This window comes from Rhinolophus sinicus, chromosome 4, assembly GCF_057876585.1.
Source record: "Rhinolophus sinicus isolate RSI-liver-muscle chromosome 4, RSI-T2T, whole genome shotgun sequence".
NCBI lineage: Eukaryota > Metazoa > Chordata > Mammalia > Chiroptera > Rhinolophidae > Rhinolophus > Rhinolophus sinicus.
In genome coordinates, this window is record NC_142504.1 from 2,691,701 (window position 1) to 2,716,477 (window position 24,777).

Genomic DNA, 24,777 nt, shown 5'->3' on the forward strand with positions numbered 1-24,777 from the left:
ATATAACAAGCACCTTACTGTCCTACTTTAATGTAGAAACTACTGGTTTAAAAAGGTGGCTGTCACCTTTTGGGTCAAGTGAAAATTCCTCCACCTTGGGCAGATCATATTCAAAGTCAGAATTGTAATGTGGATGCTCTACTGTATGAAGGGCAGGTGCCTGAGAAACCCCAGCGTTTAACCCTCTCTTATCCGCAATGACTGGGTAATGAAGATGACGTGATGGTGAAAATTACTCAGAAAAGTAAAAGTCACCTTTAAGCACCAAACTATTGTTATTATTTTCTACCATGTTTATGAGACTCCTAAAGCATATAGATACATCCCTGACTTAATAAATACAATTTTGGCCAGTAAATTAAAAAGTCTCATCAGACAACAGGTAGAGTTGCAAGAGGAAAAGAACTAAGAGAAAAGATCCAGTTACCCTCCCTTTTTCCCAAAGTGATGAGCCGGCATGTCCATCCTGACCTCACAGCCCAGAAGCCTGGCACCCCAACCAGGGACATGCTCACCTGCTTTGCCACAGCCTGGGTCGGAGGTAAGGAGCCCTGCGGGGGCGCAGGGGGGCTCTTTGGGCCGCAGAGCTCCGGGAAAGGGTTGGGAATGGCTGGCAGAGAAGAGGTTCTAAACTGCTGGTCTTCTTCCTGGAGGCGCCTGGAGGAAAGAGACAACCGCTGGTTGAAAGCTGCTGCCGCAGACATGGCCCAGCAATCCCACTCCTGGGGATGAACCCAAAAGAAAGGGGGACACCAGTGGGCAAGTACCCAGCGATCACAACAGGACTACTCGCAACCGTCAATAGGTGGAAGCAACCCAAGTGTCCATCAACGTGTGAATAGATCACACAATACACTCTATCCACACAAAGGGGTATCATGCAGCCTTGACGAGGACACAGTTCTGATGTGCTCCAACAGGGCTGAACCCTGAGGACACTGTGTGAAGTGAAATAAGCCAGTCACAAAAAGCCAAATCCTGTATGCACCCACTTCTGTGAGGTCCCTACAGCAGTCAAACTCACAGAGACAGAAAGTGGGATGGAAATGTCGGGGTCTAAGGGTAGGGGGAGGGATAGTGGGAGTGCCATGGGCACAGAATTTCAATTTTGCACAATGACAAAGTTCTGGAGCGTGGTGGCACATTAGTGTGAAGACATGTAACGCTACAGAATGGTACTCTTAAAAATGGCTGAGATGGCACATTTCATGTGATGTGTATTTTACCACAATTAAACATAGACAAAAAACGAAGCTGCCATCTCTGACTCAAAGGGTTCCAATTGGCCCACTCAGGTCAGAGACACTGAGTGTGCACTCGCATCACAAACGGGCCCGGCTCATTTTCTCCAGCGAACTCATCATGGTCCCCACATACCTGATGTGCAAAGAGATCTTATGGGTAAGACCGTGTTCTTTCATGAGAACAACTGTTTTTCAATGACCTTGAAATGAATACTTCTTGAACCAAATGAAAATACTAGAAGATGCTTCCTGGGGCCTCACCTGAACTGTGGAACAAATGCTTAAATCCACAGAAAGGTTGTTGACACTGAATTAATTGGAAATAAATGGTCCATGTAGCTGTCCGCCGCAGAGCACAAAAGCCTGTGTTTGTGTCACCCTAGAAATACCCTGCTGTACCCCACTCACACCACTGAGAACCATTTCTGAATCTACACAGTCCTCTCTTTGGCATTTCTCCAGACGTACCTCCTCCCTCTGCCCAGGAATGCAAACCTCACCTGCCACACAGCTGAGCAAAATGCACAGACGATGGACCAGAGGTAATTATGAAAACAGCAGAAAAATCAAGTTCAAAGTCAAAACAAAACAATGCAAAGTGCCCTGTGTTTCGTTTCCCTGGGGGTTCTGCTGGCAGCTTCCTGCCCTCATGTCCAGGGGTTTCCTGGGAGTGGAGCCCCCTCTTTCCACCGAGGGTGTTGTGCCCAGTGTGCAGACCCCGAGCTGCAGCTCAGTCCCCTGCTCAGCACCCCACTTCTTTCCTCTACACACCCCATAAACCCCGTGTGCAGGCTGCGTCTTCAAATAATTTTGTGACTAATTTTACAATTTGACTGCATTACTGATCCATTAGCTTTCTTGGGTGGTTTGCCACAAGAGAAATGGACATTGTGACCATGTGACAAGTTGTCCTGATTCTAAAGGAGGCCTGTCCAGCCATTGCACGTGGAGCAGGAAGTGATGCCTGATTCTCAATACGGTACTCTCCACGGCACAAAGGAGCTCAGGCTGAGAACATAGGAAGCCCTTTCTAGGAGCCTTTGACAATGTGCCAGAAAGTTTATTTTTACTGTTAACAAATCGCACTCTTCCCATAACAGCTTCTGCCTGGCAGAGCGTCCATCTGACACGTGTGTCCCTTGTACAGGACAAGAGCAAAGACGCTGACATTCCAGTTATTCACAAAAGCTTCTCTCTTTAGTAGGTTGTTTTGAACATTTAAAAAAGTCCTGTGTTTTTTAAGGCAGTGAAAACACTGTGTATGATATTGTAACGGTGGCTTCGTGCTGTCATGCATTTGTCCGAACCCATGGAATGTCCATCACCAAGAGTGAACCCTTATGTAAGCTATGAACTTGGAGTGACAATGACGTGTTCCTATAGGTTCAATTGCAAGCAATGCACCACTGGTGGGGGTAGTGACAACGGGGGAGGCCCCATGTACAGTATGTGGGGGTGTGTGGGAAATCTCTTTATCTTCCTTTGAATTTTGTGATGAACCTAAAACTGCTCTTAAAAGTGAAATCTTTATTAAAAAAAACCACCCCCCTCCCAACTTATGCTCCGTGCAAGAGGCCAGACACACCGGCCACATCTGATACAACTCCATTTACATGAAATGTCCAATGGGCATATCCGTAGTGACAGAATACACTCTGGTGGCTGCCAGGGGCTGTGGGGAGGGCAGAATGAGGAAGCACTTTGTACACTGTGGCTAATCCCTCCCATCCCTGCCCTGCAAGACACACACACAAGCCCCTAGCAACCACCATTCCACTCTGCTTCTAGAAGTTTCACTATTTCAGATTCCTCATAAAAGTGGAATCATGTAGTATCCGCCTTTCGTGACCGGCTTATTTACTTGGCACACTGTCCATGTTGTCCATCTATGGATGGACAGATGCAGAAAATGTGACAAAGACACACAATGGGATGTCATGCACCTGTACAAAGGAAGGAAGTCCTGCCCTTTGCGACCACAGGGATCACCTCTCCGGCTCATGAAACCTCTCCCCGCTCCCCACAGTTGCTCCCCCTCTTCGACGCCTAGGTCAGAGGCCTGCCATGCGCCAGGAGCCTCCCTCCACTTCCCGGAGTCCCTCCCGCCTGCCAGTGTCCCCACAGAGGCCATGCCTCCTCCACTTACTCCGCTGGACAGTGTGATCAAATGTCTGAGGTGGCACATTTCTGACAAGCGCCAGGGGACACTACTGCTCCTGGTCCCCGGACTCCACTCTGGGCAGTGAGGCCTCGGAGCCCTCAATTCACTGCCCAACTATTTCATTCTTTCCAGAGCATTCTTCTCTGATGGTTTCCCTGCATATCCCTCCACCTGGCACGGTGCCTGGCCCAGAGGAGGTGCTCAATAAATGTTATCTAGCCTGAGCTGAGTGCCAAGTCCAACCCAGTGCTGTCATGCTAAACAGAGAAAAGGAACGCGTCCGCCCATGGCTCTCACGAGGCCAACACCCTCACCCCACCGCCATCTACCCAGCAGAGAGCAGCAGTATGTGTGCACGATGGCGCCGCGCGGCCCTTGGTCCCACCTGACAGCCAGGATGTGCATGGGCTGGGAGCGCTGCACCTTCTGCCATGGGGACCCCTGCGGCGGCTGGGACTTTGTTCCTGAGGGTGGTGGCTGGTTGCGGGTGTGCTGGCCATTCTGGCACAGGGGCACTGTGTCCGACTGCATGTTACACGCAGGGTACAAACTCTCCAAGGACGTGCTCATGTCACTCATCAGGGTTTCCAGGTCCACGTCATCCTCTGGGTATGAAAAGGCAAAAGAAGAAAAGAAACTTTAGCAGCAGTGAGGGGGCCACAGCCAAATGGGCACCTCGGCAACCAGACTTGGAAACTCATGACATTTAAAAATATCTGAGGGAGGAGGAGGTTAACTGAGATAAGTATACATTTTGTATTTATACAACACGCTTTGATGTATTCGTATTCATTGGTATTGGAGAGGCAATCCAGTCATTACAATGCAGCTGACGTCTATGAGTCTGTGCAGCAGACACCTCTCAGGCCCACCCACGCCTCCCTCCCGGGGGCACGCCTCACTGCCCTGGCCGCAGCTGGCCGGTCACAGGTGGACACAGAGCCCTCATTAGGCCAATCAGGGCTCCCCCTTCCCTGAAATTCTAGAGGAGAGACGGGAACAGAACAGCACTTGACAATGACACCAGCCTGGCCCACTCAAGCCACCAAAGCTGTGCCCCCACAGGCTCATGGTGGGCTGCTGCTGAAACCTTTCACGCACTTGGGGCCCTCCGGGTGCCCCTCCTCTGCCCTCAGCTGGCCTGAGAGCCGGAGGAAGCTTGTTTCCACAGAAGATGGCCTGAGGTAGATGCAGAGAATGACAGAAAATGCCAGAAAGAGATGCACATGTAGTGACTCTGACGGGTAATTTTGTGTGTCGACTTGGCTAGAACTCGGTACCCTGATATTTAGTCAAACATGGCTCTAGAGAATGTTGTGACAGTATTTTTAGATGAGATTAAGATTTAAATCAGCAGACTTTGAGTGAAGCAGATTGCCCTGTATAATGTGGTGGGCCTCGTCCAATCAGTTGAAGGCTGTAAGAGAAAAGATGGATGTCCCCTGAGAAGGGAATTCTGCCTTCCAACTCTTCTTTGCAACTCTTCCCTCGGCCCACCCTGGACCCACAGTTCCACAATCATGTGAGCCAGTTCCAGAAATACACACACCCCCACATGTACCATATGGGTATATGTGTGTGTGTGTGTGTTGTGTGTGTGTGTGTGTGTGTGTGTGTAAATGCACACGCTGTTGGATCTGTCTCTCTGGAGAGCCTGGCTAGTACATGCTGAGCGATGTAACCCAGCACACTCAGAGATGTGGGAAAGGGACAAAGCTGGAAGCTGGGGACGTGCGCGGGGCTCTGGGCAGCTGTGCATGGCTCAGCTTCCGTCCTTTCTTAGGCCTGGCTGCCTTCCTGCTGGGAGCTCTGTAAGACATTCCTGCATCCTATAATAATTGTGCTTGAGCTAGTTTGGGTTTCTCTCATTCGTAACCCAATACGTTCTAACTATACTGACTCCTTTTTTTCTGCGACTTCCACATTTGTCATTTTTTAACAACATGGCAAATAACAGCTGAGGCTGTCCATGGCAGCACACTGCAGGTCACGTACTCACATTCTCATCTGTCCCCCTCACAGCCCACGTGACACCCGTTTAACAAGCAAGGAGCGTAGGGCACGGGACAGCAAGACCCTCATCCTACCCAAGGCTGTAGCTCCTAAGCAGCAGCATGACAGGACACGCTGAGAGCGCTGGCCTGGGCCCAGGGGCTTTGCTTTTCTGTTGCTTTGCTCTTGGACTTGGGGCTAACAGTGGCCCCAGTAGGAAGCGTGTGAGGAGTTAGTTATTACCTACTCCGTAACAGCCTGGCACATGTGAAACACTGGGTCAGTGTTATTTATTAGCTCTATTCCATTTATTTCTTACAAAACAATATAAAGTGGTGACCATTAACCCGGCCTAACAGCTGAGGACCGGGCCTAGAGGACTCCAGCAACTCGCCTAAGATCACACGAGTGCTAAGTAGCGGACCTTGAATTTGAAAACAAGCTTTGCAGCTACCAGTTTGACCTCACCAGGTACACGCTCAATGGATGAGCTTACGGAGCTTTCCGGAACACGTTGCCTTCCCTGTCTCCTGCTCCCAACACAAAGTTTCAGCTTCCCTCCTCTCATAAGCTGTCAGGGCGCACGAAGACAGACCAAAATGAAAAGACACAGACACCTGCCTGACGAAGGCATGGAAGCCGAGACGCCATGCTTGCGAGGTAGGCTTTAGACAGATGCCACACAGGGTCCTGAGGGCAGACAGAATGGAGCTGGAACGGGGAGGGCGGGGTGGAGAGGGACCCAGAGTTCTGCCGTGGCAACATCAGCCTGCAGGGCCTGCACTTCTAGGGCCTGCGTGGGAGTAAGATGCTGTCATGGCACAGGCTATGAGTCAAATATTAATTCCGTGGCCAGATATTGAAAGGACAAAAGCGCTGACTTCATAATTAATAATTACCATGTCATCAATAATTAATGCATCACATGGGGAGACATCATAGTCAGCAGGCAGAGCTCTTGTTCAGAGTCCTGGGAGCAGGGCAGGGGTGGGGGTTGGTAAGTAGGGAAGAGGGTTTGACAGAAAATCAGGACCTGAGGGGCAGGCACACACGCCCACGGTCCCCTGGCTGCCGCAGGCTGTATGGCCTTAGACAAGTCCTCGCTAAGGAAGCAACCGTGGGCAACGATAAAAATCGTGGACGATGGCTGCCCAAAGCCAGCCAGCCAGTTAGGGGACTAACCGTGCCCTATGTGTACTGAGGTGTCAGGGTATTCAGCTCACGAGGAAAGGTGTAAGTTACACTGGAGTTCGTGGATCTGAGGCTTCAGGAACGTGCTAGGGTGCATCCATCATGAACACCACTCATCTCCCGTGTTCATACTGAGCCGACATGTAGCAGTTGCTTAGTTTAAGCTCCGTAAAACAGTTAAGGACATGTGCCACCCGACCTCACCCCCTCTTAACAACTCAACGTTTCTATCTTAATGGGCCATTTCATCAATTCCGGGTGAGACACAGAGTTCACTGTCATTACGGAATGACCTTAGGTTTGCGCTGCTGTGGCCTGGAGGCCAAGGACAGGCCGGGTGAGGGGGAACCCTGTGGCATTCACACAGCCTCGTGTTGTGCTGGCTTAAAAATGGGAGAAAACCTAGCAGGGAACAAAGGCCATGATTTTCATCCCTTTCTTCCTGCTTTAGAAATCAAACAGAATACAGTTTTTGCTAACAGATTTCTTCTGAGGAGTGAAAAAGTCTTGATTCCCTCAGGTGGGTTTTCATTTGAGTTATTTTTGCCCTGGCGCTTCTGAGAGGCTGGGCCGTGCCCATCGCGAGGGCAGCCTGCCATGTCTCCTGTCCTGTCCCTTCTGCTCCTGTTCTCGGCCAACCAGGTCACTGCTGGGTCGCCCCTCCCTGCAGGCAGGCCACTATGCTTTCCAGAACACAAAGTAATTCTGACATTATTCAAAGTAAATGGTAAAGGTGAGTTGGATGCCAAAGTATGAATGCATTTCAGGCCCTCACAAAATGCCACCGCTCCCCTCTGAGGCGCAGTCTTTATAAAACTACTTTCTGCTCCAATACACTTAGTTATGCTGCCCCCAAGCACAGCTAGCTTAATCTGATAGCATGCACTTAGTAGGCTATAATTTTCATAAATCAAATATAACCACTGTACAGGCAGGTTTCAAACTTGCCTATTTTCCATCGCTCTTAGAGCAGAAATAAAACTTTTCAAAGAATCAGAAATCGCCTCTAGAACAAACTTTAAAATTTCCCGTAGGGCCAAGTAGCATTTTGTCTGTTTAGATAATGAAACTACTTACAGTTATCTGATTTTATTTAAACTTTGTTACATTCTAACGAGGACTCATAATGGAATCTTCCCAACTGGGATTTTAAAGGAATTAATTCCAAAGAAGACACTTGTGCATGTTCTTAAAAATATCCCCACACTAAGTCAGCCCTGCATTGCGTGGCACTCAGTTCTTGCACACTTTTCGCATGGCTCACATTCCGTGTCTAGTCCATCGGGGACAGCTCATGCTCCTTTCCCTGCGTGCGGCCCCTGCATGAATCCATGTGGGTCAATAACCAGCCACTTGTCCAAGCCTCCTGCGGGGTCACAAGTGGGGGAATCAGATAACCAGGGCATTAACAAAGCAAATGCTTCTGGAAATGAATGTGAAGATGACGCGTCTGTTCCCTGTGAACTCGATGCCAACACACTTTCCACGAGAATGCACCTCTGGCAGAAATCCTGGCAGGGGAAGGGAAAATGGTTTTCTAACTAAAATTTCACTTCACACAGATTCATAAGGATGTATTTACTGCGCAAATATATAGGTCAAACAACATGGTGGTAAATCAAATTATTAATAGCTGCTTTCCTCCCTAGAATAACCCAGTCTAAAACGGGGCACTGACTTCTGTCCCAAATATCTGAGCAGCTCATCTGATCTGTAACTCACATGTGCACCTGCCCCGGTGTCATTACTAATGGAGGCGGGGATGGTTCTCAGATGGATGGGAAAGCAGGGAACAAATTCAAGTTCGGCTCATACATTATTCTGGGTCGATCTCTTCCTGAAACCGAGGCAGGAAGAGGCCGGGCAATGACCAGCCAACTGCAGGCAGGAGAGCGTCAATTCCAGGACAGCAATGAACGTGCAGCCCTATCTTGCCTCCTTCCCTCCAACTGCTAGGTTCCCGCGTCACCTAGGCAGTGTTTCCTTTAACCAGACATTAAAGATGACACGGCATCCGCTTTACCTAACCGTTTTGGCACCTCACAGACATGCTGTTTGCTCTGTGTGTTCAGGTTCCGTGGTCACTGTCCTTCCTGCACAGGCCCACGTTGGCCTCTGATGACAGGCAGGTCTTCGTTTCCTCCCGTGTCACAGACAGGCACACACTGTGAGCTGTCAGGCAGGGTGGGTGGGGCACACTTGCCTACAAGGCTAAAACCGTCTAGGGTGATACAGTGGCAAGAGTAGATTTGGTCCCTGAGGAGAACAAAGTCCAGGGGACTTCAGAAGCTGTGACAGAATAAGAAATACATCTTTTCCTCCATGGTTCTTGGCACACAGATCACAGAATGCTGGTAATTCCCCAAGTGATAAGAGGAACAGGAGCATCTTTTGGTAACATATTTGCTCTTTTTGGCTCCCCAAACAGCCCCACACATTTTATAAAAGTGAAAGGAGCTTCTTTTATTATTCACAACAAGCTCCTTTCAACCTTAAGGGAGGTTATGCTAATGAGGTGACTTTGGGAAAGCCCCAGATAACCACAGGATGGGGGCCCTTAGCCAGGGGAACCAACCAAGTGATTAGAGAAACTTTCAGCCCCACCCTTCTGAACTGGGGAAGAGAGATGGGCTGGGATTGAATTAATCACCAGTGGCCAATGATTTGATCAATCCTGCCTGTGTAATGAGGCCTCTATAAAAATCCTAAAGGACAGGTACAGATTGCTTCCGGGTTGGTGGACGTGGTCAGGCAACGGGAGGGTGGCACCAGAGGGCATGGGAGCCTCACAGCCCTCCCCCTTACCTCGTCCTATGCATCTCTCCCATCTGGCTGTTACTGGGTTCTATCCCATGTGATAAACTGGTAATCTCAGAAGTAAACTGTTTTCCTGAGCTGTGCCGGCTGCTCGAGCAAAGGATGGAAGAAGGGATCCAGGTACTCGGAACGGCACTGAGCTGTGGGACACCCAGCTGCTGTCTCAGCATCGTTAGTACGGGACCCCCACGGGTCTGGTGTGCAGAAGTCAGTGAGCATGCAGAAGAAAAAGGGGGTTTTCTTTACAGTACTATATCTGAACAGTCCTGAACACATGCCAAGGCCAGCATTGTCACACATTTCTATCGTACGCAAACTAAAGGTCCCGCCTGCAAAAGTAATTTAAACCTAGACCGTGTTTCACTGGCAAGCTATTTTTGTTGACCTCTAAGCAAGTAAAACCTTGTGCAACTATAACTCGATAGTCAACGGCAACATCTTTGCATACCGATTAATCTCTATTCTCACGTACTGCAATCACATGCATTTAATGTTTCATACGTAGAGCTGTTTGGACGTAAGGAAGCAGAATAAGAAAATCAGGTATTACACTGGTATAGTAATCTTCTCTAGTCTTGATATTTAAAGATAATGAGCAAATATAAGAGCAAATCCCCTCACCACAACTCCAAATACAAATGTAACTTTGAAATCATGTCGTTTAAAATAAATGGAACCGATGCTATATTTAAGTGGTTACTACAGGCAGGCAGGCAGGCGTTGAGGCAGGAAATAAAAGTGCTTGGAATCCGTCTGCCCAGTGTATGTACAGAAATACAAACATAGCATTGCAGTTATGCATTCACACACCTGACTTTCCAGAGTTTACAACAGAGACCTCTTTTCCCACCTTTGTGGAAAATGGCTTTGTCTCCTGTCCACCCAACTTCTACAGACAACAGGAATTGCCATTGTTAGTGTCTACTAACTGAGAAAATGTGTATCAACCTGATTAACAACCAGTAAGAATGTGTGTGAGGTTTGTTTTTCATTATTGACCATATACATTTGCACGACTCCTGCCTACTTTATGGGGGCAGTTGCTGGGCTCTGCAGGCCACCTGGGTGGGTCATAACCCCAAACACCTTCAGGGTCAGCAGGGGAGGTGAAACTGGACACACACACCGGGTACAATACACCTAGATAAAGCTAAAATCCAAATGACCCTCGCAATTTGCTGAGGCCAGGCCAATTTGTTCCTTGCTTTGTACTGACAGCTGGTATCCTAATGATTTTTCTTGGAATGCCTTTCCTTTTCCTAATCCAAACGCAGAAGTGTGTACTCGGGAAGTCTGCACGCAAGTTTCGTTATGTATCCAGTTGCTAGAGAGCGCTGGCATTTTCCTCTGTTATTTTGGAGCTCTATCTGGACCCCTCCAAGACCAGCCCACAGCAAGTTACAGATCCAGGATCCTACTGGACCACTCGGTAGATAATACAAAAGCTGTGGGACTGCAAGCTGCTTTCATGGGGTCTGTAACATGCTGGCCTGAAGGCTACATTTACATATATACATTGTGTCCAAGGAAGTGCTACAACTAGGATTATTTACCCTAAGTCTCCACAGCTGCTACTTAGATGCACAACGAAGTCTATGAGATTCCATTTAGAATCAAGCCCTTATCTACACCACACAGATGAGCAGGGCTGCAGGCATTGTTTGTGGGGTAGGGACCATTCAAGGAGCTGGAGACAGAAAGAGGAAGGGCCAGGCCCCTCCTTCGAGAGGGAGCCTACCATCTCGAGCGGTCACTGGATTTGCAGAGGGTTAACAATGGAGGGAGAAAAATCAACATTTCAGGAATGAGTTGCTAAAATCACATCTCCCTCATGGAAGGAGAGCGGAGTCTTACAATTCCAAAACGCTGCAACCACCTAAGTAGTGGCTGAAGGAACCCCAGGTTCGTTAGCCCCTGTCTGGGCAATGGGATGTAGTCAGGCTCACGGGTGCTTTCAAAACCTGAAAGCGAATGCAGGACATACGCTATGCGGGCTCCCAGTGGCATTTTTAATCTGGCATTTTCACAGCAGGCTGCTTCCTTTCCTTCCCAGTATAAGGGGTAAGTTCCCCATTAAATCACCCTGCATGATGTGTCGTCCCCCCCCCCCCCGTCCCCCCCCCCCCCCCCCCCCCCCCCCCCGCTTCTGCGGGGAGTGGGATGGAGCACAGTCCAGCGTTCTAGAGAGCAGGACACCGTCAGGAGAACACTAAGTGATCTGCCAACTGTCCTGGCAGCCTGGGTCACAGGCCAGGAGCTCCAAGGAAAAGCTTCTTCCTGCTGTGCCATAGGACACTGAAGACCTCAAAGGGGTCTTAGAAAGTACGAGATACAAACGTCACATCTCACTGCTAGGCACAGCGGGGCTCAAAGAAGCAGTGATTCCAGGTGCCCCCAGGGACCTGGTGGCCTGGTGGGGGCCTGCCATCCGAGCTGCGTGTCCACATGCAATACAAGAGCCACTGATCGCTACAACGACCAAATGCTTACCACGTGCCCCTACAGGTGGCATCACCATTACTTCAATCCTCAACATAATAAGTACAGTAATAGCTAGTTAGCAGTGAGGCAAATAATCTGACGTTCAGTGGGGTCAAAGTTCCACAGTGACAAAGCTTCAATCAGAACTCTGATCTCTTTTCTTTCAAAGAAGTCAAATTGCTTATTCCAAAGATGGTGGAGTCGGCCTGCTAGGAGGGAGTCAAGCCCATGAAAAGCCACCTCAGGCTGACCACGAAAGCAGGGCTCTCAGCTGAGTGCCTGCAACCTGAGGCAGCAGCTCTGCCCCCTCCTCGCCCACTGGGCGGGTCGTCCCCAACATCACTTCTCCCTAAAACTCAGGGGTTTGAGAGCACCCTGTAAAGCATGGGCTTGTCTTGGGGCAATGCATTGTATGTGGTGCAAATGAGCAAAATGGAAACCCAGTGAGAACAGCAGTAAATCAACATAACCCAGGGACCTGCGCAGCCTGTCAGATAAACACAGTTCATCACGGAGCAAGGGCTTCCCGCTGAGCGTTATCTAAAGTCTCCCGGCCTAAACGGCATTTCCTGTTCAAGCCTCTGCTATAAAAGCGTCACAGAGCGCAGAAACAAAGTAGCAGGTACATTTTAAATTATGTATAAAACCTTACTGGAAACAAAAGGCATAAAAACAAGAAGTAAACACTGGAACGGTCCCGTTGTTGTTCGGGTGATGCTGACCTATGTGACCACTGTTATTTTTAAGTAACTGTTATAGATCCTGTTCACACACTTAACTAAGATCACTGAATAGCGGATACTCGGACTGTGACCCTACCTGAGGGGACATAAAGGACTTAAGTGCCACCTAGGTCCCAGAGCCTGAGGAAAATGTTAGCAAAGACTTAGATCTGGTGACCTACCTGGACAGACAGGACATTCATCTGACACACACTGAACACCGTGCATAACTGGTGTGATGCTCATGAGCCACTGGGTAGCGCAGTCCGCGGCTCTGGCAAAAATCACTTTAAACATCCAATCACTGCAAGTATTTCTGGGCTGGGCTGCCATCCCTCTCAGGACTCCCTGCTGTCCTCACGTTCTTCAGTCCCTTCCTGAGACCTCAGCCCCAGGGTACCAGTCCTGGAGGTGGCGGTGAGAAGGGGTGGCACCAGCTGAAGGAAAGCAGAGCACCCTCTCCCCAGCCCCCAGGTAGCCAAGGTGCTCTTCTGAAATGGTCTGGATCCGTCAGCTGGGGAACCAGGAGGCGCGAAGGCCCAGCACTGACACAGCCGGTGTCACAACTTCCACCAGCTTGGCATTTCCTAACTTATCTAATTAAACACACTCAGTGGCATCATTCAAGTTGCAGTTTTTAAACCTTTTGGAATCATAGTCCTCTTTCACAATCTGGTTTTGTTGCAATTTTTTTTTGCAGTGAGCATGTATTACTTTAAATCAGAAATGGAGATTTACACTTGAAAATGTACCTGAATCTGAAAAATGGTGGCCAAAGGAACCAGATTTCAGTGTAGAAAATGGTTTTTGTTTATTAGCAACTGCTGTACCATTCCCAGCTCAGTCAGCTGGGCGGCAGGGGACCCGCGTACTCATCTTAAAACCCCGCAACGAAGAATGTGGCTTTATTTACAGTCAATGACTCAATAGCGTCAAAAATTGGACCAAAGGATTAAGACTGAATCTTTGAGCCATTTTGAAAAACTAAAAGAAGGTATATGCTCCCCGGGACTCAAAGAGATATTTGCAAACCCGTGTTCCTAGCAGCATGATTCACCATAGCTAAGGGGTGGAGGGTGGAAGGAACACTAGTGTCCATCAATGGACAAACAAAACGTTTGAATCTTGAGGACAGTATGTAGAGTGAGATAAACCTGACACAAAGAACAAATACTGCAAGGTTCCACTTAGATGAGGGACCCAAAGCAGTCAGCCTCAGAGACAGAAAACTGAACGATGTGGGGGAGGGGCCGTGGAGAAACTGGTTGATGGCTGTGGAATTTGTTTTGCCAGGTGACAAGAGTTCTGTGGATGGACGCACACCATGAATTTACTATATATCACTGAACTGTACACCAAAACACGGTTACAATGGTACATTTTGTGTTAGGTGCGTTTTATCAAAATTTTAAAAAGCATAATAAAAGCATTTTTAAAATTGTAATGTTTAATTTTCTCAAATATGGTAACTTAAGGCTTTGTCTGGCTAATCTACTGGGGCATCTTTAAGGGACTCTGGACCCAAACTGGCCTGAAATGGAATCACACGCTTGGACCTCACTGGGACCCTGCGTCAGGAGCCCACTCCAGGGGCGCCGCCAAGCACTCAGGCGGACTGGCCCTTTGCCTCAAGCACCGCCCCTGGTGCACAGATGCCCCCGCGCCCCCGCCGCCCTCCTGCTCAGGGCCGCCCTCCTGCTCAGGGCTCCGCTCCGCACGAAGCCCCGCCCCTGGCTCCTCCTCCTCCTCTCATTGGCTCCCTCCACAGCCGGTGCAGAAGCAAAGGCACGCATCCTGTTGGCCTGCCTCCTGGGGGCCAGTTTAGGTGCGATGGGAATGTGGCCCAAGGTGACCAGTGGGGACAAGGGCTCAGTTGTGGAGAAGAGGCAAGGGCCTCTCCCAGAAGAGAAACAGTCCATCTAAGAGGTGGGTGTAAGGACCCAGGGAGGAGGCAAAACAAGATTGGCGAAAACCCCAGGCTGTGGAGGCTGAGGGTGGCGGGGGACCCCTGGAGCTGGCTTCTTGGATGACTCTCCAGACAGACTGGCTTGTGAAGGGACATGACAACCAGGATGCACATTTCCTAAGTTGCACTAAACATGGATTCCTATTCCCAACAAACGTTAGTTTTCAGTACAAATGTGCAGGCTTCTCCGCCAAAACACTGACCTACCTGTGTGTATCTTACAATGGCTTGTGCAAAGCTCCACCACCAGCGGAGGTTGAATGAGCAGAACCTATAGGAATGTAGTCTATCCACGTCTCCCCTCCCACAGCTATGCCCCTCCCACAGCTATGCCCCTCCCACAGCTATGCCCCTCCCACAGCTATGCCCGCCCACAACTATGCCCCGCCCACAGCTATGACCGCCCACAACTATGCCCCGCCCACAGCCATGCCCCTCCCACAGCCATGCCCCGCCCACAGCTATGCCCCGCCCACCGCTATGCCCTGCCCACAGCTATGCCAACAGCGCCTATCCCATTTGCCCGGAGCAGCCAGGGGCCAAGGCTGGAAGTGGCCCATGATGCTGGCTGCAGTGACCCTCAGGGAGGGAGCCCAGGCTGTGTCTCCCTGTCCTGACAAATTACTTGTCCTTACCACCCACGCTGTGGCAGCCCAGGCGACTGCCACACATGGAGAGAAGATGTCACACAGTCCGTGGCAGATATCAGAACCAAAGGCAACTATCCTGGCAGTCAGACAAGTCTACCTCTACCACCAGAGCCAACAGCAAAAAGGTGAGATCACGATTACTCACTCTGGACTTTGATTCCAGTCTGTCCTACTTTTTAAATCTATGTACAATAATCTCATCATAAGTAAATAAATAAATAAAGCTATTCATTTCACTCAGTGATTCTATTCAATTCTTGACTTGAATTGAAGAATTCTAGAAATTCAAGAACTGGCACCCAACGTCTCGCGAACGTCACCCAGAAAGGAGTGCCAATCTTCCTTCTTTCTTGGATTTTCTCCTGCCACATGGCTGCAGGAAGCCCTTGGACATCACCTGCGTTTCTTTCAGGTCTTTTAAGGCTGTTGTATTCCGCACCAGGAGCATATACAACAGGAAAGGAATTCTCCATTGCCCAAAAGTGACAGTCTGCCAGGCAAGGGACTAGGACCTGCAGCACAAATTACATTTTAAAATTACAGATTCAGCTGTGCAATAGCTGTTTGTACTCTAAGACAATGCGAGTGGGGGAAAGAACAAAAACACACTCACAAAATATCACTCAAAGGGGGCACAGATCGAGTGCATCTTTCTCCAGTGTTCCTTACCGATTTAAGCTGTTTTTTTCCCTCAACCTTCCAATTTTGATTCCTGACTCTTCTATCACATCATAAATCAAGCAGAAGCCTGGGTGCAAGAAACCATGTAAATACACATAACATGTCGTTCTGGAAGGTTCTCATTTTCATCAACCCTACACGCATTAGTCTAAGAGCACTGAGACTGAAGACAGAAATCCAGGTCGCAGCCCAAAAGTGTCCCTCACTCAAACTGCATTCTCAAAAAGGCAATTTTAGGAGGTAAATAGATACCAGCGAGTCTTTATTACCCCCATTCAATGTTAAACACTCTGATTCTGTGTATTGAACTCCAAATATTTAAAATCCATGCACGTAGCCAATGTCTTTCTTCATTCAACAAATAACCACTGAGCACCAAGTATGTACTTCCAGGCACTGGAAGGACAGATGTTGACAAAACAGACAAGATCCCCGCCACCTGAACATCTGAGGCGACAAGCTTTGGAGGCGTGTGGCGCTCAATAAAAAGTGGCGAGGAAGGATATGAAACTTCTCTAACTACCACTGGGAAAACAACTGCCCCCACGAAGGAGCTGAAACCTGCTCCAACTCAGTGACAGCAAGTGGGGACGCTGAGGGGGAAGCCCCCTGTAAGAGAGTGGGCTCCTCGCGGAAAGGAGTCACCTCGGCCTCCAGGAGGGCCCCCCCCCCCCCGAGACCGGGTGTCTTATGAGAGATTAGGGATGAATGGGGGGTGAATTTCCACAGATGGAGAGAAGCTCAGCGGAGTTAAGGAAGGGCCCAGGACACTATCCCAGGGGCCAGAAACGCCCAGGATGGTTGTGCCCACGACTTGGCAGACAGAGAAAGTTTAAAACCAGATCTCTGTTTACAGGCACGACAGTCAAGTAGAGGGCACTTAGCTCTAAGAAGTGCCCGATTTCCAAGGCGTCAGGATGGGGAAAGTCATTCCAGGAGAACGGACCACGGATTCCAAGAAATGGCACATCTCCCAGAGCTGAAATGCCCAGGAGAGAGGGGCTGGCTTTCCAGGATGAGGATGGAATCAGGGTTTAACCGGAAAGATGGGAGGCTCAGGAAGTGGCAGCAGGGGCCCTGGTGATCTAGGTCTGTGCCCTGGAGCCTGTGTGATGGGCAGGGATCACCTGGGGGCCTAGTGCGGGAAGCCAGGTTGCATTGGTTCTGAATGCACGTCTGTGGAGGCTGGTCAGGAAATGAACAAAGCGCTTCAGTGAGGGCTTATAATTCTTACGATAATTCTTTTTCAACTAAGAGAAATAACAGCATGGGTATAAGTGGTACTTTCTGAATAACGGCCCAGGAGACATGATGCTCATGGAGACTATCCCAGAATCCAGGTGTGATGGACACGGATTCTCACAAGTCAGGCACAGACGGAGCAGTTCCACAGGCTGGACCTGTGAGTGAGAGGAGGGTTCATTCACTCTCTCTCTCTCAATAAAACATTGCATTTATTAATAAGGATACACAATACCTTCAATTTCTTGAGCATCAGAAAAGGAAATCACATAACTCAAGCTGTTTCTGACCTTATCAAACCAGGCCAGGAGGCATGTTTACAGACTCCTGATGAAGAAACTGAGGCACAGAGTCTCAGCTACCAAGCTGTCGAGGCCAACCTGGGGCCATCCAATTCCAAAGGCGGACGTGTGGCTTCCTTCTTACAGTTTAGTTTTCTTTATTTTTTCCTCACCACGCTTGAGTTTCTAGAAGGCTGGAACATGGTCACCTCTGATTCATCATCTCATTTCACACCTGGCACACAGTAGGTACTCAGTAAAAGTTGAATACGTGGAAAATGGAGTCACCAGCCACCATAAATCAAACTGTAGAATTTTCCAAACAGTCAGACAGCCAGGCAGAGTTCCCAAACTCTCCAGAGGCTGCTGACTCGTCAGTCCTGTAGCTCCTTGGAAAAAGGCCACAGGGCAGGTTACACACAGGCCACAGGGTGAATAAATGCCAGATTGTCTACTTCCAACAAGGGATGGCTGGTGTCCAGGAAGGAGGACGGTCCTGGCACAGGCGGCTCTGTGCAGGAAGCATTACCTAGCAGGCCAGACCTGTGCCGGGAGCCTACCCCAGCTTGTCAGGCCTACCTGGCTGTCCCTGAGGCTGCAGGGACCACAGAAGGATCCAGTTCTGTCTCTACCCCAGAAGCGCAGGCACCACCACCTCCGTTTGGGGCATCTCCACAGTGAGAACCCCTCTCCCTTTGTGTATGCTCTCTCCCCCACGTGTGGGGGCCTTACAGGACGTGGCTGAGCCCCCCAGAGAAGACAGCACCTCGTACATCACCTCCTCGCCTTCACGCCCACATGGCGTCCATGAAATGAGTCTGCTGCCCTCCCTCCCAGGTGGCAGCAGCTTCACGCCGCCAAGATCAATCTCTCTTCAGATTTGTGCCCTGATGCTGAGCTCTCCCCACCTTAGCACAGAAGGGGTGTCGCTTGGGTGGATTGCAGGCACCACCCTGGGGAGGATTCCATTTCCAGCAGGAGGGTGGAAAAAAGGGTGTGTGTGTGTCCCAAGTCACGGACCACCACTCCTGTCTCCTGTCCCCAAGAAGCACAGACACTCAGCCCTGGGATTTATTTCCTTTAACAAGCACCCCTTGTCTGCTATGCCGAATGCACTGGAGCTGGCCCAAGAGAGCGATGGGAAGGAGGAAGCGTGGGGGAGGGGCGGCCAGATCCCAGAGTCACCAGGGCACCTCAGGTGACGCCTGGGGCACGCTCGGGAGCTAACTGCTGTCATGTCCATTCAACAACTTAGAAAACCAAAGCTCAGGGAGGTTAAAATACATGGAGCCTCCATTCCTGCCCGGCGTGTCTAAAAACGCCAATATCCTTTTAGGTTTCCCCAAAGATTGGAAACAAAAGCATGATCTCAAGGAATCTAGAAATAAATTGCAAAGACAGACACGCCCTTGCCATGCGATGAAACAAAGCACAGTGTGAGCCGTTTTTGGGGCGATGTAGAAGGCCTCAGGGGAATCCCGAGAAGGCAGCTATTAATGGGCGGGGGAGGGGAAGGGACATCCAGGAGGGGGCCCGGGCACCTGAGTTAGGACCAGAAGAAGGGGTAGGATGTAAACATACAGAAGCAGCTAAAGGTGTTACTGGTGAGGGTGCCCATAGGCCAAGGTAGGGAAGTAAAAAATTAAATAGTACGCTCCAGAAAAGCAAGTACTCTATGAGCCCAGGGCCCTGGTGACATGCGTATACGTGAAACGTGAGAACCTGGAAGGAACACTGAGGCCTCACCACGTGGGCCCCTGACCCTACTCCCTGCAGCTTGTAGTTCATCCTGTAGCAACAGAAGGACCCAAAAGTGTCTGAGAAAGACAGTGAGGTTCCCAGACTGGATTTTAAGAAAAAAACTCTGGCAGTCACAAAGAATGGCCAAAAGAGGCAATCGTAGGGAAAACAGAAGGAAACTGGTGTCATTCAGTGCTCCAAGTAGGCGGGAACCATCTTGCTCTGATGCAGAAGACCCCCGGCTTTGTGTCAGTGGCTGGAGTTCACTACGTCAAGCCCTTAAACAGGAAGTGTTCATTATGCAAAGGTACTTTCAGCCATTTGACACACAAGTAGGTTAGGCCGACTAGGCTGAGTTTCCAAATATACATTTAAAATCTACCCACCCACAGAGATGGAAGGAGGAACAACCTGTGTCCGCATCTCCTCTAGTCCATGTCCCCACCCTCGAAAAGGTCAGGACTATTATTAAAGCCTTTCTTGGTCAGAACTAAATCCAGAGCTGGACGGGTGTCGGTTACCAGTCCCTGGAATGTTCTAAGGGAAATAGCAGAGGGGGGTGGGGGCCACCAGGCAGGCTTCTGGCTCTAACACTGGGCGCCCAGTGACTGAACTCCACGGAAACGTCCGCTCCTCTGAGAATAGCTGACAGGATTAACCAGCCAGGTGCTGCCCACAGGCAAGGAACCACGAGTTTTGAGAACCGACCTGGAGACGGGATGAACTCATGCTGGGTAGATAACCTCCGCCATGTTAGCGAATGTGACATTCACCTTGTTAAAGATTCTGAAGGCAGTTGTACATTCTGTCCCATAGGACAAAGGGTTACCTTTCCTCACGGAAAACCTCTAGCTTGAGATTTTCCTTTGGGTAGAGAGTTTAAAATTACATAAGAAAAATAACTCATCCCCCCAAAAATCTACCTGGAATGGCTGCTGAATTGTGGCCTAGCAGAATCAGTAAATTTAGGTGAAAAATACAACATTAGATTTTAGGAGACAGCATATTCTGATTTTTTTTACCTAAGGGAAATATAAAGACAATCTTTTATCACTGACCTGCATAATAAATTATATTTAAATTGTACCCTGGCAATTCTAAAAGGCGTTTAGAACTTCTTTTGACAAAAAGATGCCTATGATATGTGGCCAATAAGTTAGAAAGGACTCACTATTGTGTCCCCTGGGCTTGGTGTAGCCTCGGCAAGCAACAGGCATTTGTTGAATGAATGAATGAATGAATGAAAGAAACAGGAAAACTACAGAGCAAGAGGATTAAAAAACCAACGCACCAGAAATACAGGCCTCACGGAGGAAAGCCCTCCTTTGAACGGCAAGCATCCTGACAGCTCAAGAACACAGGAATGGTGAATGGGCGCAATTATCTGCTAAGAGGACACCGCCCCAATGGCGTGAGCTGTCAGAGCATCAGGGAAGTGGGGACCCAGAGGACCCGAGACCTGAGAAATTACAGAGGATGACAACGGGTGGTTCAGTTCTACTCCCAGCGAGAACTGAGACGGGCGAGGTCCATGGTTCGCCCAATACCAGGAAAGAGCGAGAGAGTCGGTGCCTCAGTGCTTTTCCTGCACCCACCTTCCTCGTGAAGACAAGTAATTTTCCAAGTGGAAAAGGTGCACTAAGCACAGTAGAAAGGAAACTGTGGTCCAGGATGGGGAGGTGGTCCAGGGGGTCCGAGCCACTTGGCTGCTTTCGAGGACAAGGAAAGCTGGAACCTCAGGCTGAGCCACTGAAATGCTTGAAGACTCGAGAGGACAGGAGCTTGTGAGTGGACTTGATAAGGACAGAGGGCTGATCCAGAGGCTGGACAGCACGGCGGTGAGAGGCACAGACGCTGATGCCCCAGCCGGGTCAGAGCCAGCGCTCCCGGTCACCTGTGTGACCTGGGCAGCGTCCTGGCCTGTGTGCCCACCGCAGAGCACAGTCAGGTGGAGCCAGCGGGTGAACAGGGGACGCTTTTGACAGGTTAAAAACCCGTTTTTACAAGCGGGAAGTTGCCTAAACATGTAAGAAACAGAGGACAGAGGCAGGACTCAGGATGCATCTCCTCACGGACTGTAACACTCTCACTTACACCGCAGCTGCGGAAGACTCGTTTAATGACATGGGCACGTGCCACCGCCCAGTGTGCCAGCCGTGCCTCTGGTGTCCCTTACAGCGCAAAGAATGTGGGTACAGTGACCTTGTGGCAAAAGGAACACAGATGATTTTTCTCCTAGCTTTGCTGCATCTCAACCCTCATAAAAGATGGTTGTGCATGGGGGCAGGGTAAGAGAAATCAAAATTATAAACTTGTCACCGATACCCAACCAGAGGCCACTATTCATTACTAGTCAGGATTTTGTTGAGCATTTCAGAAAAAAATAATCTTTAGAAGACAGCATAGTTTCACTACGAGGAAATGATACTAAGAAAATAAAGTGTGTGTGTGTGTGTGAGTGTGAGTGTGAGTGGTGTGGGCTATTGAAGACATTCTCATGGATACAACACTACAAGATGAAGTGGATGACAGGGCATCAGTGGACCAGTGTACACTTGGCTCAGAATCAGTCGAAGCCACACTGTCCCCTCAGCTGACATCCTCTGGGTCCCCATCCCTCACCCTGATGCTCCCGAGGCCCCGTACGTGGCACTGCAGGAAGGGAAGGGCTTTGTTCGTGGGTCTTCACCTTTGCTCACCTGGAGCTACCAGGACCTCCCACGTGGGGCTTAGAGGCAGAAACTCAGGACTTTTCCGGAACCTGCAAGTGTATTTATGGCATGTGAGTTCAGGAATTCATTAAATAATAATTGATTAAATACAACTATGGACAAGGCATTAGAGCAGAACCTTCAAAGAGAAGTAAAACATGGTTCTTACTCACAAGAAGTATAGGTCCTCAGGGGACAGAGGAAAAACATGACACACAAAGTAACAGGTAGGGTAGTTTGTGCCCATAGGCGCATGTGAGACGTTCCCCTACGTTATCTCAGAATGTGAATCTGCATGGACTTGGCTTCGGTTCCCGCTTTACCGCTGTCTAACCTCTCTGTGACTTCTGGGCAGGTTATCTCTCTGCCTCGGTTTCCCTATCCGTAGCTCAGACGACTAAGTGGGAAGACACAAGACACGCAGGGGCCTTTAGCATGGACTCCAAGTTATCACCATCGTCCCTATTATTGTTCACAATAATTACGCAAGATGGAGATTCCAAACTGCAAAGTGGCTACTAACTTGCCCATTGTCATGGGTCACAGCTAGAAGAGCCGACAGAGGAGAAGACCGCCGGCCTAAAGCCTGGCCACCCCCAACATCTGATGACACCCACACTGGCTCCCTACAGGGGAGAACCAAAACAGAACCATCTTTCTGCATCCATCTCACCATCCCTATTAACTCATGTTCTTGTCCAATTTTGGCCTTTTCCACTTGGCAGATGGACTATCCAGTGTGTTGTCGGGGCTTGTAAAATTCCACACCCTTTCTCGACACTTCCAGTTACTGGAAAGGAAAGCATCCCACCAAACAGAGGTCTGCACATTGCAACTGCATGCTAATAACCAACACCTTTAGCTTAAAGAAACCCAAGAGAAGAAACGAAAGCCAGGAAAGGGCTGTGACCTGCTGGACGGGGCTGTGACAGGCCAGGGTCTGGAAGGCATCCTGGATTCAGGGACCAAAGGCTGGAGCTGGGCGTCTGCACCCAAGCCAATGCATCGCGGGCAGTTTCTGAACACGTGTCAGGAGGTTTCTCCGTGGTGTTCACACAGCCCCGCTCTGCCCGGATGGGTCCTGATGAAATGCGCCTGCAGGCGACACTGGTGACTTTCACGCAAGGACCTGACACCTCTTTCCACTCCTTGGGGCACCTTTGCTCAGCTGTGCTGTGGTGAGAGCACAGCCGACAGCTCCGCCTCCACGGTGAGCAACAGCAACCATCAGAAACAATGGGTTTCAAAATCACAAATCTCGACAATTTCACATCTCCAAAATATTGTCAAGAAAACGCGACCCCTGGAACTGGCGCATCCTCAAGCAATTTCACTTCTAAGGATATTCACAAGGGAAGGAGAAGTAGGGGCTCACACAGACATCTGCAACACCCCTGCTCACCAAGCATTATGCATGGCCGCCAAGAGGAGGAAGCAACCCAGTGCACACTGACGGATGAATGGATAAACAAGACGTGGTATATACGTGCAATGGAAGATGATTCAGCCAAAAAAGGAATGAAATTCTGACGCATGCTGCAACCAGGATGAACCTTGAAAACATTATGCTGAGTGAAATAAGCCAGACACAGAAGGACACATATTATATGATTCCACTTCCATGAGGTAACTAACTAGAACAGGCAAATGCAGAGACAGAGTAGAACAGAGGTTACCAGGAGCTGGGGGGAATTATTGCTTAACGGGTACAGAGTTTCTCTTCGGGGTGATAAAGTTTCTGAAAGAGATAGTGGTGATAACTGCTCCACACTGCGGAATACAATGCACGCCACTGAATTGCACACTTCAAATGATTAATTTTATGTTATGTATATTTTACCATAATAAAAAAATACTTTTAAAGAACTGTGAAGAGCAATTCCAGCTATTACAAAACCACCCCCTTACAAAGGAAAATGTGTCCCTTCCCTCGGTGTGCGGCTAGGAACGGCGTGAGGGATTTTTTTGCAACTGCCACACCAAAGTAAGCTGCTTACACTAGGAACGAACTAATAAAAAGGAGAGTGATAAATCCTCTTTGTCAGAGGGAAGAATGGGTCAAGGAAAGTCACAGCAGATCTTTTATTCCGAACATCAGGACCCTTGCAAAGAGCCAGCCAGCTCTACATTAAACCCATCCGCACACCTAAGGTCTGGGGCCAGAGCAACTGAGGGTGCCATGAAAATTAAGGAAGGAAGGAAGGAAGGAAGGAAAGAACAGCACTGTCTCTTTGGCAAAGGCCCCTTGTGTTGAAGTTCCTGTCAGGCACAAATACGGTAAGGGAAGGCCCGGAGACCTGGGGAGGAGGGCCCCCCAGCCCGCTCACTGCAGACGCCCGGGGCTGTGGGGACCACCGAGGAGAGATGAACGGGTGGCACCTGGACACACTGCAGGATGGACCTGTGCCTTTCTGCTCCTGATCACAGAGCTCACTGGCTCCCTCCCTTTCCAGCTGAGTCGGTTTCCACGTTTTCCATGTGAAATAAGGGTCCAGCACAAACATGAAATGTCCACCTTTTCTGCTCACTGCCTGCTTACGCTTTCTGCCACTTTTTCCAATTTGATTGTTCCTCTTATTTATAGGATTTTTAAAAATACACTGAGGATACTAGTATTCTGCCTGGTACGTGCATTGTGAATATTTCTTTGAGGCTGAAGTGTGCCTGGTAGTTTGTTAAATGTTGTCACGTTCGCACAGATATGTGGATTCGTAATGTAGCACAGCTATCATGTTTCCTTCGCGGTTGTTAAGTCTTATTTGGGAAATTCTTCGCCTGAGAGCAAAGATTCTCACTTCTCCTTATTCAACAAAATAAAAAGCATTTTGTTTTTCACTTTCTGTGATTTAGTTGACCTGACATTGATGACTGTGGATAGTATGTGGCAGAGGCCCAGTC

At 49.3% G+C, this 24,777-nt stretch overlaps 1 protein-coding gene across 4 annotated transcripts in view; it reads right to left on the reverse strand.

Moving 5' to 3' along the window:
* GRB10 (growth factor receptor bound protein 10) overlaps window positions 1–24,777 on the reverse strand; it is a 127,392-nt gene that overhangs the window by 34,118 nt on the left and 68,497 nt on the right. For all 4 annotated transcript variants that reach the window (XR_016021011.1, XM_074341042.2, XM_074341040.2 and 1 more), the window contains 2 exons: window positions 3,791–4,010; window positions 516–657 (listed from right to left, as the gene is read on the reverse strand). Coding sequence is in view for 3 of the 4 variants with exons in the window: in XM_074341042.2 (XP_074197143.1) it covers window positions 516–657; window positions 3,791–4,010 (362 nt within the window). In the remaining variant the exon portion in view is untranslated. The remainder of the gene's footprint in view (window positions 1–515; window positions 658–3,790; window positions 4,011–24,777) is intronic.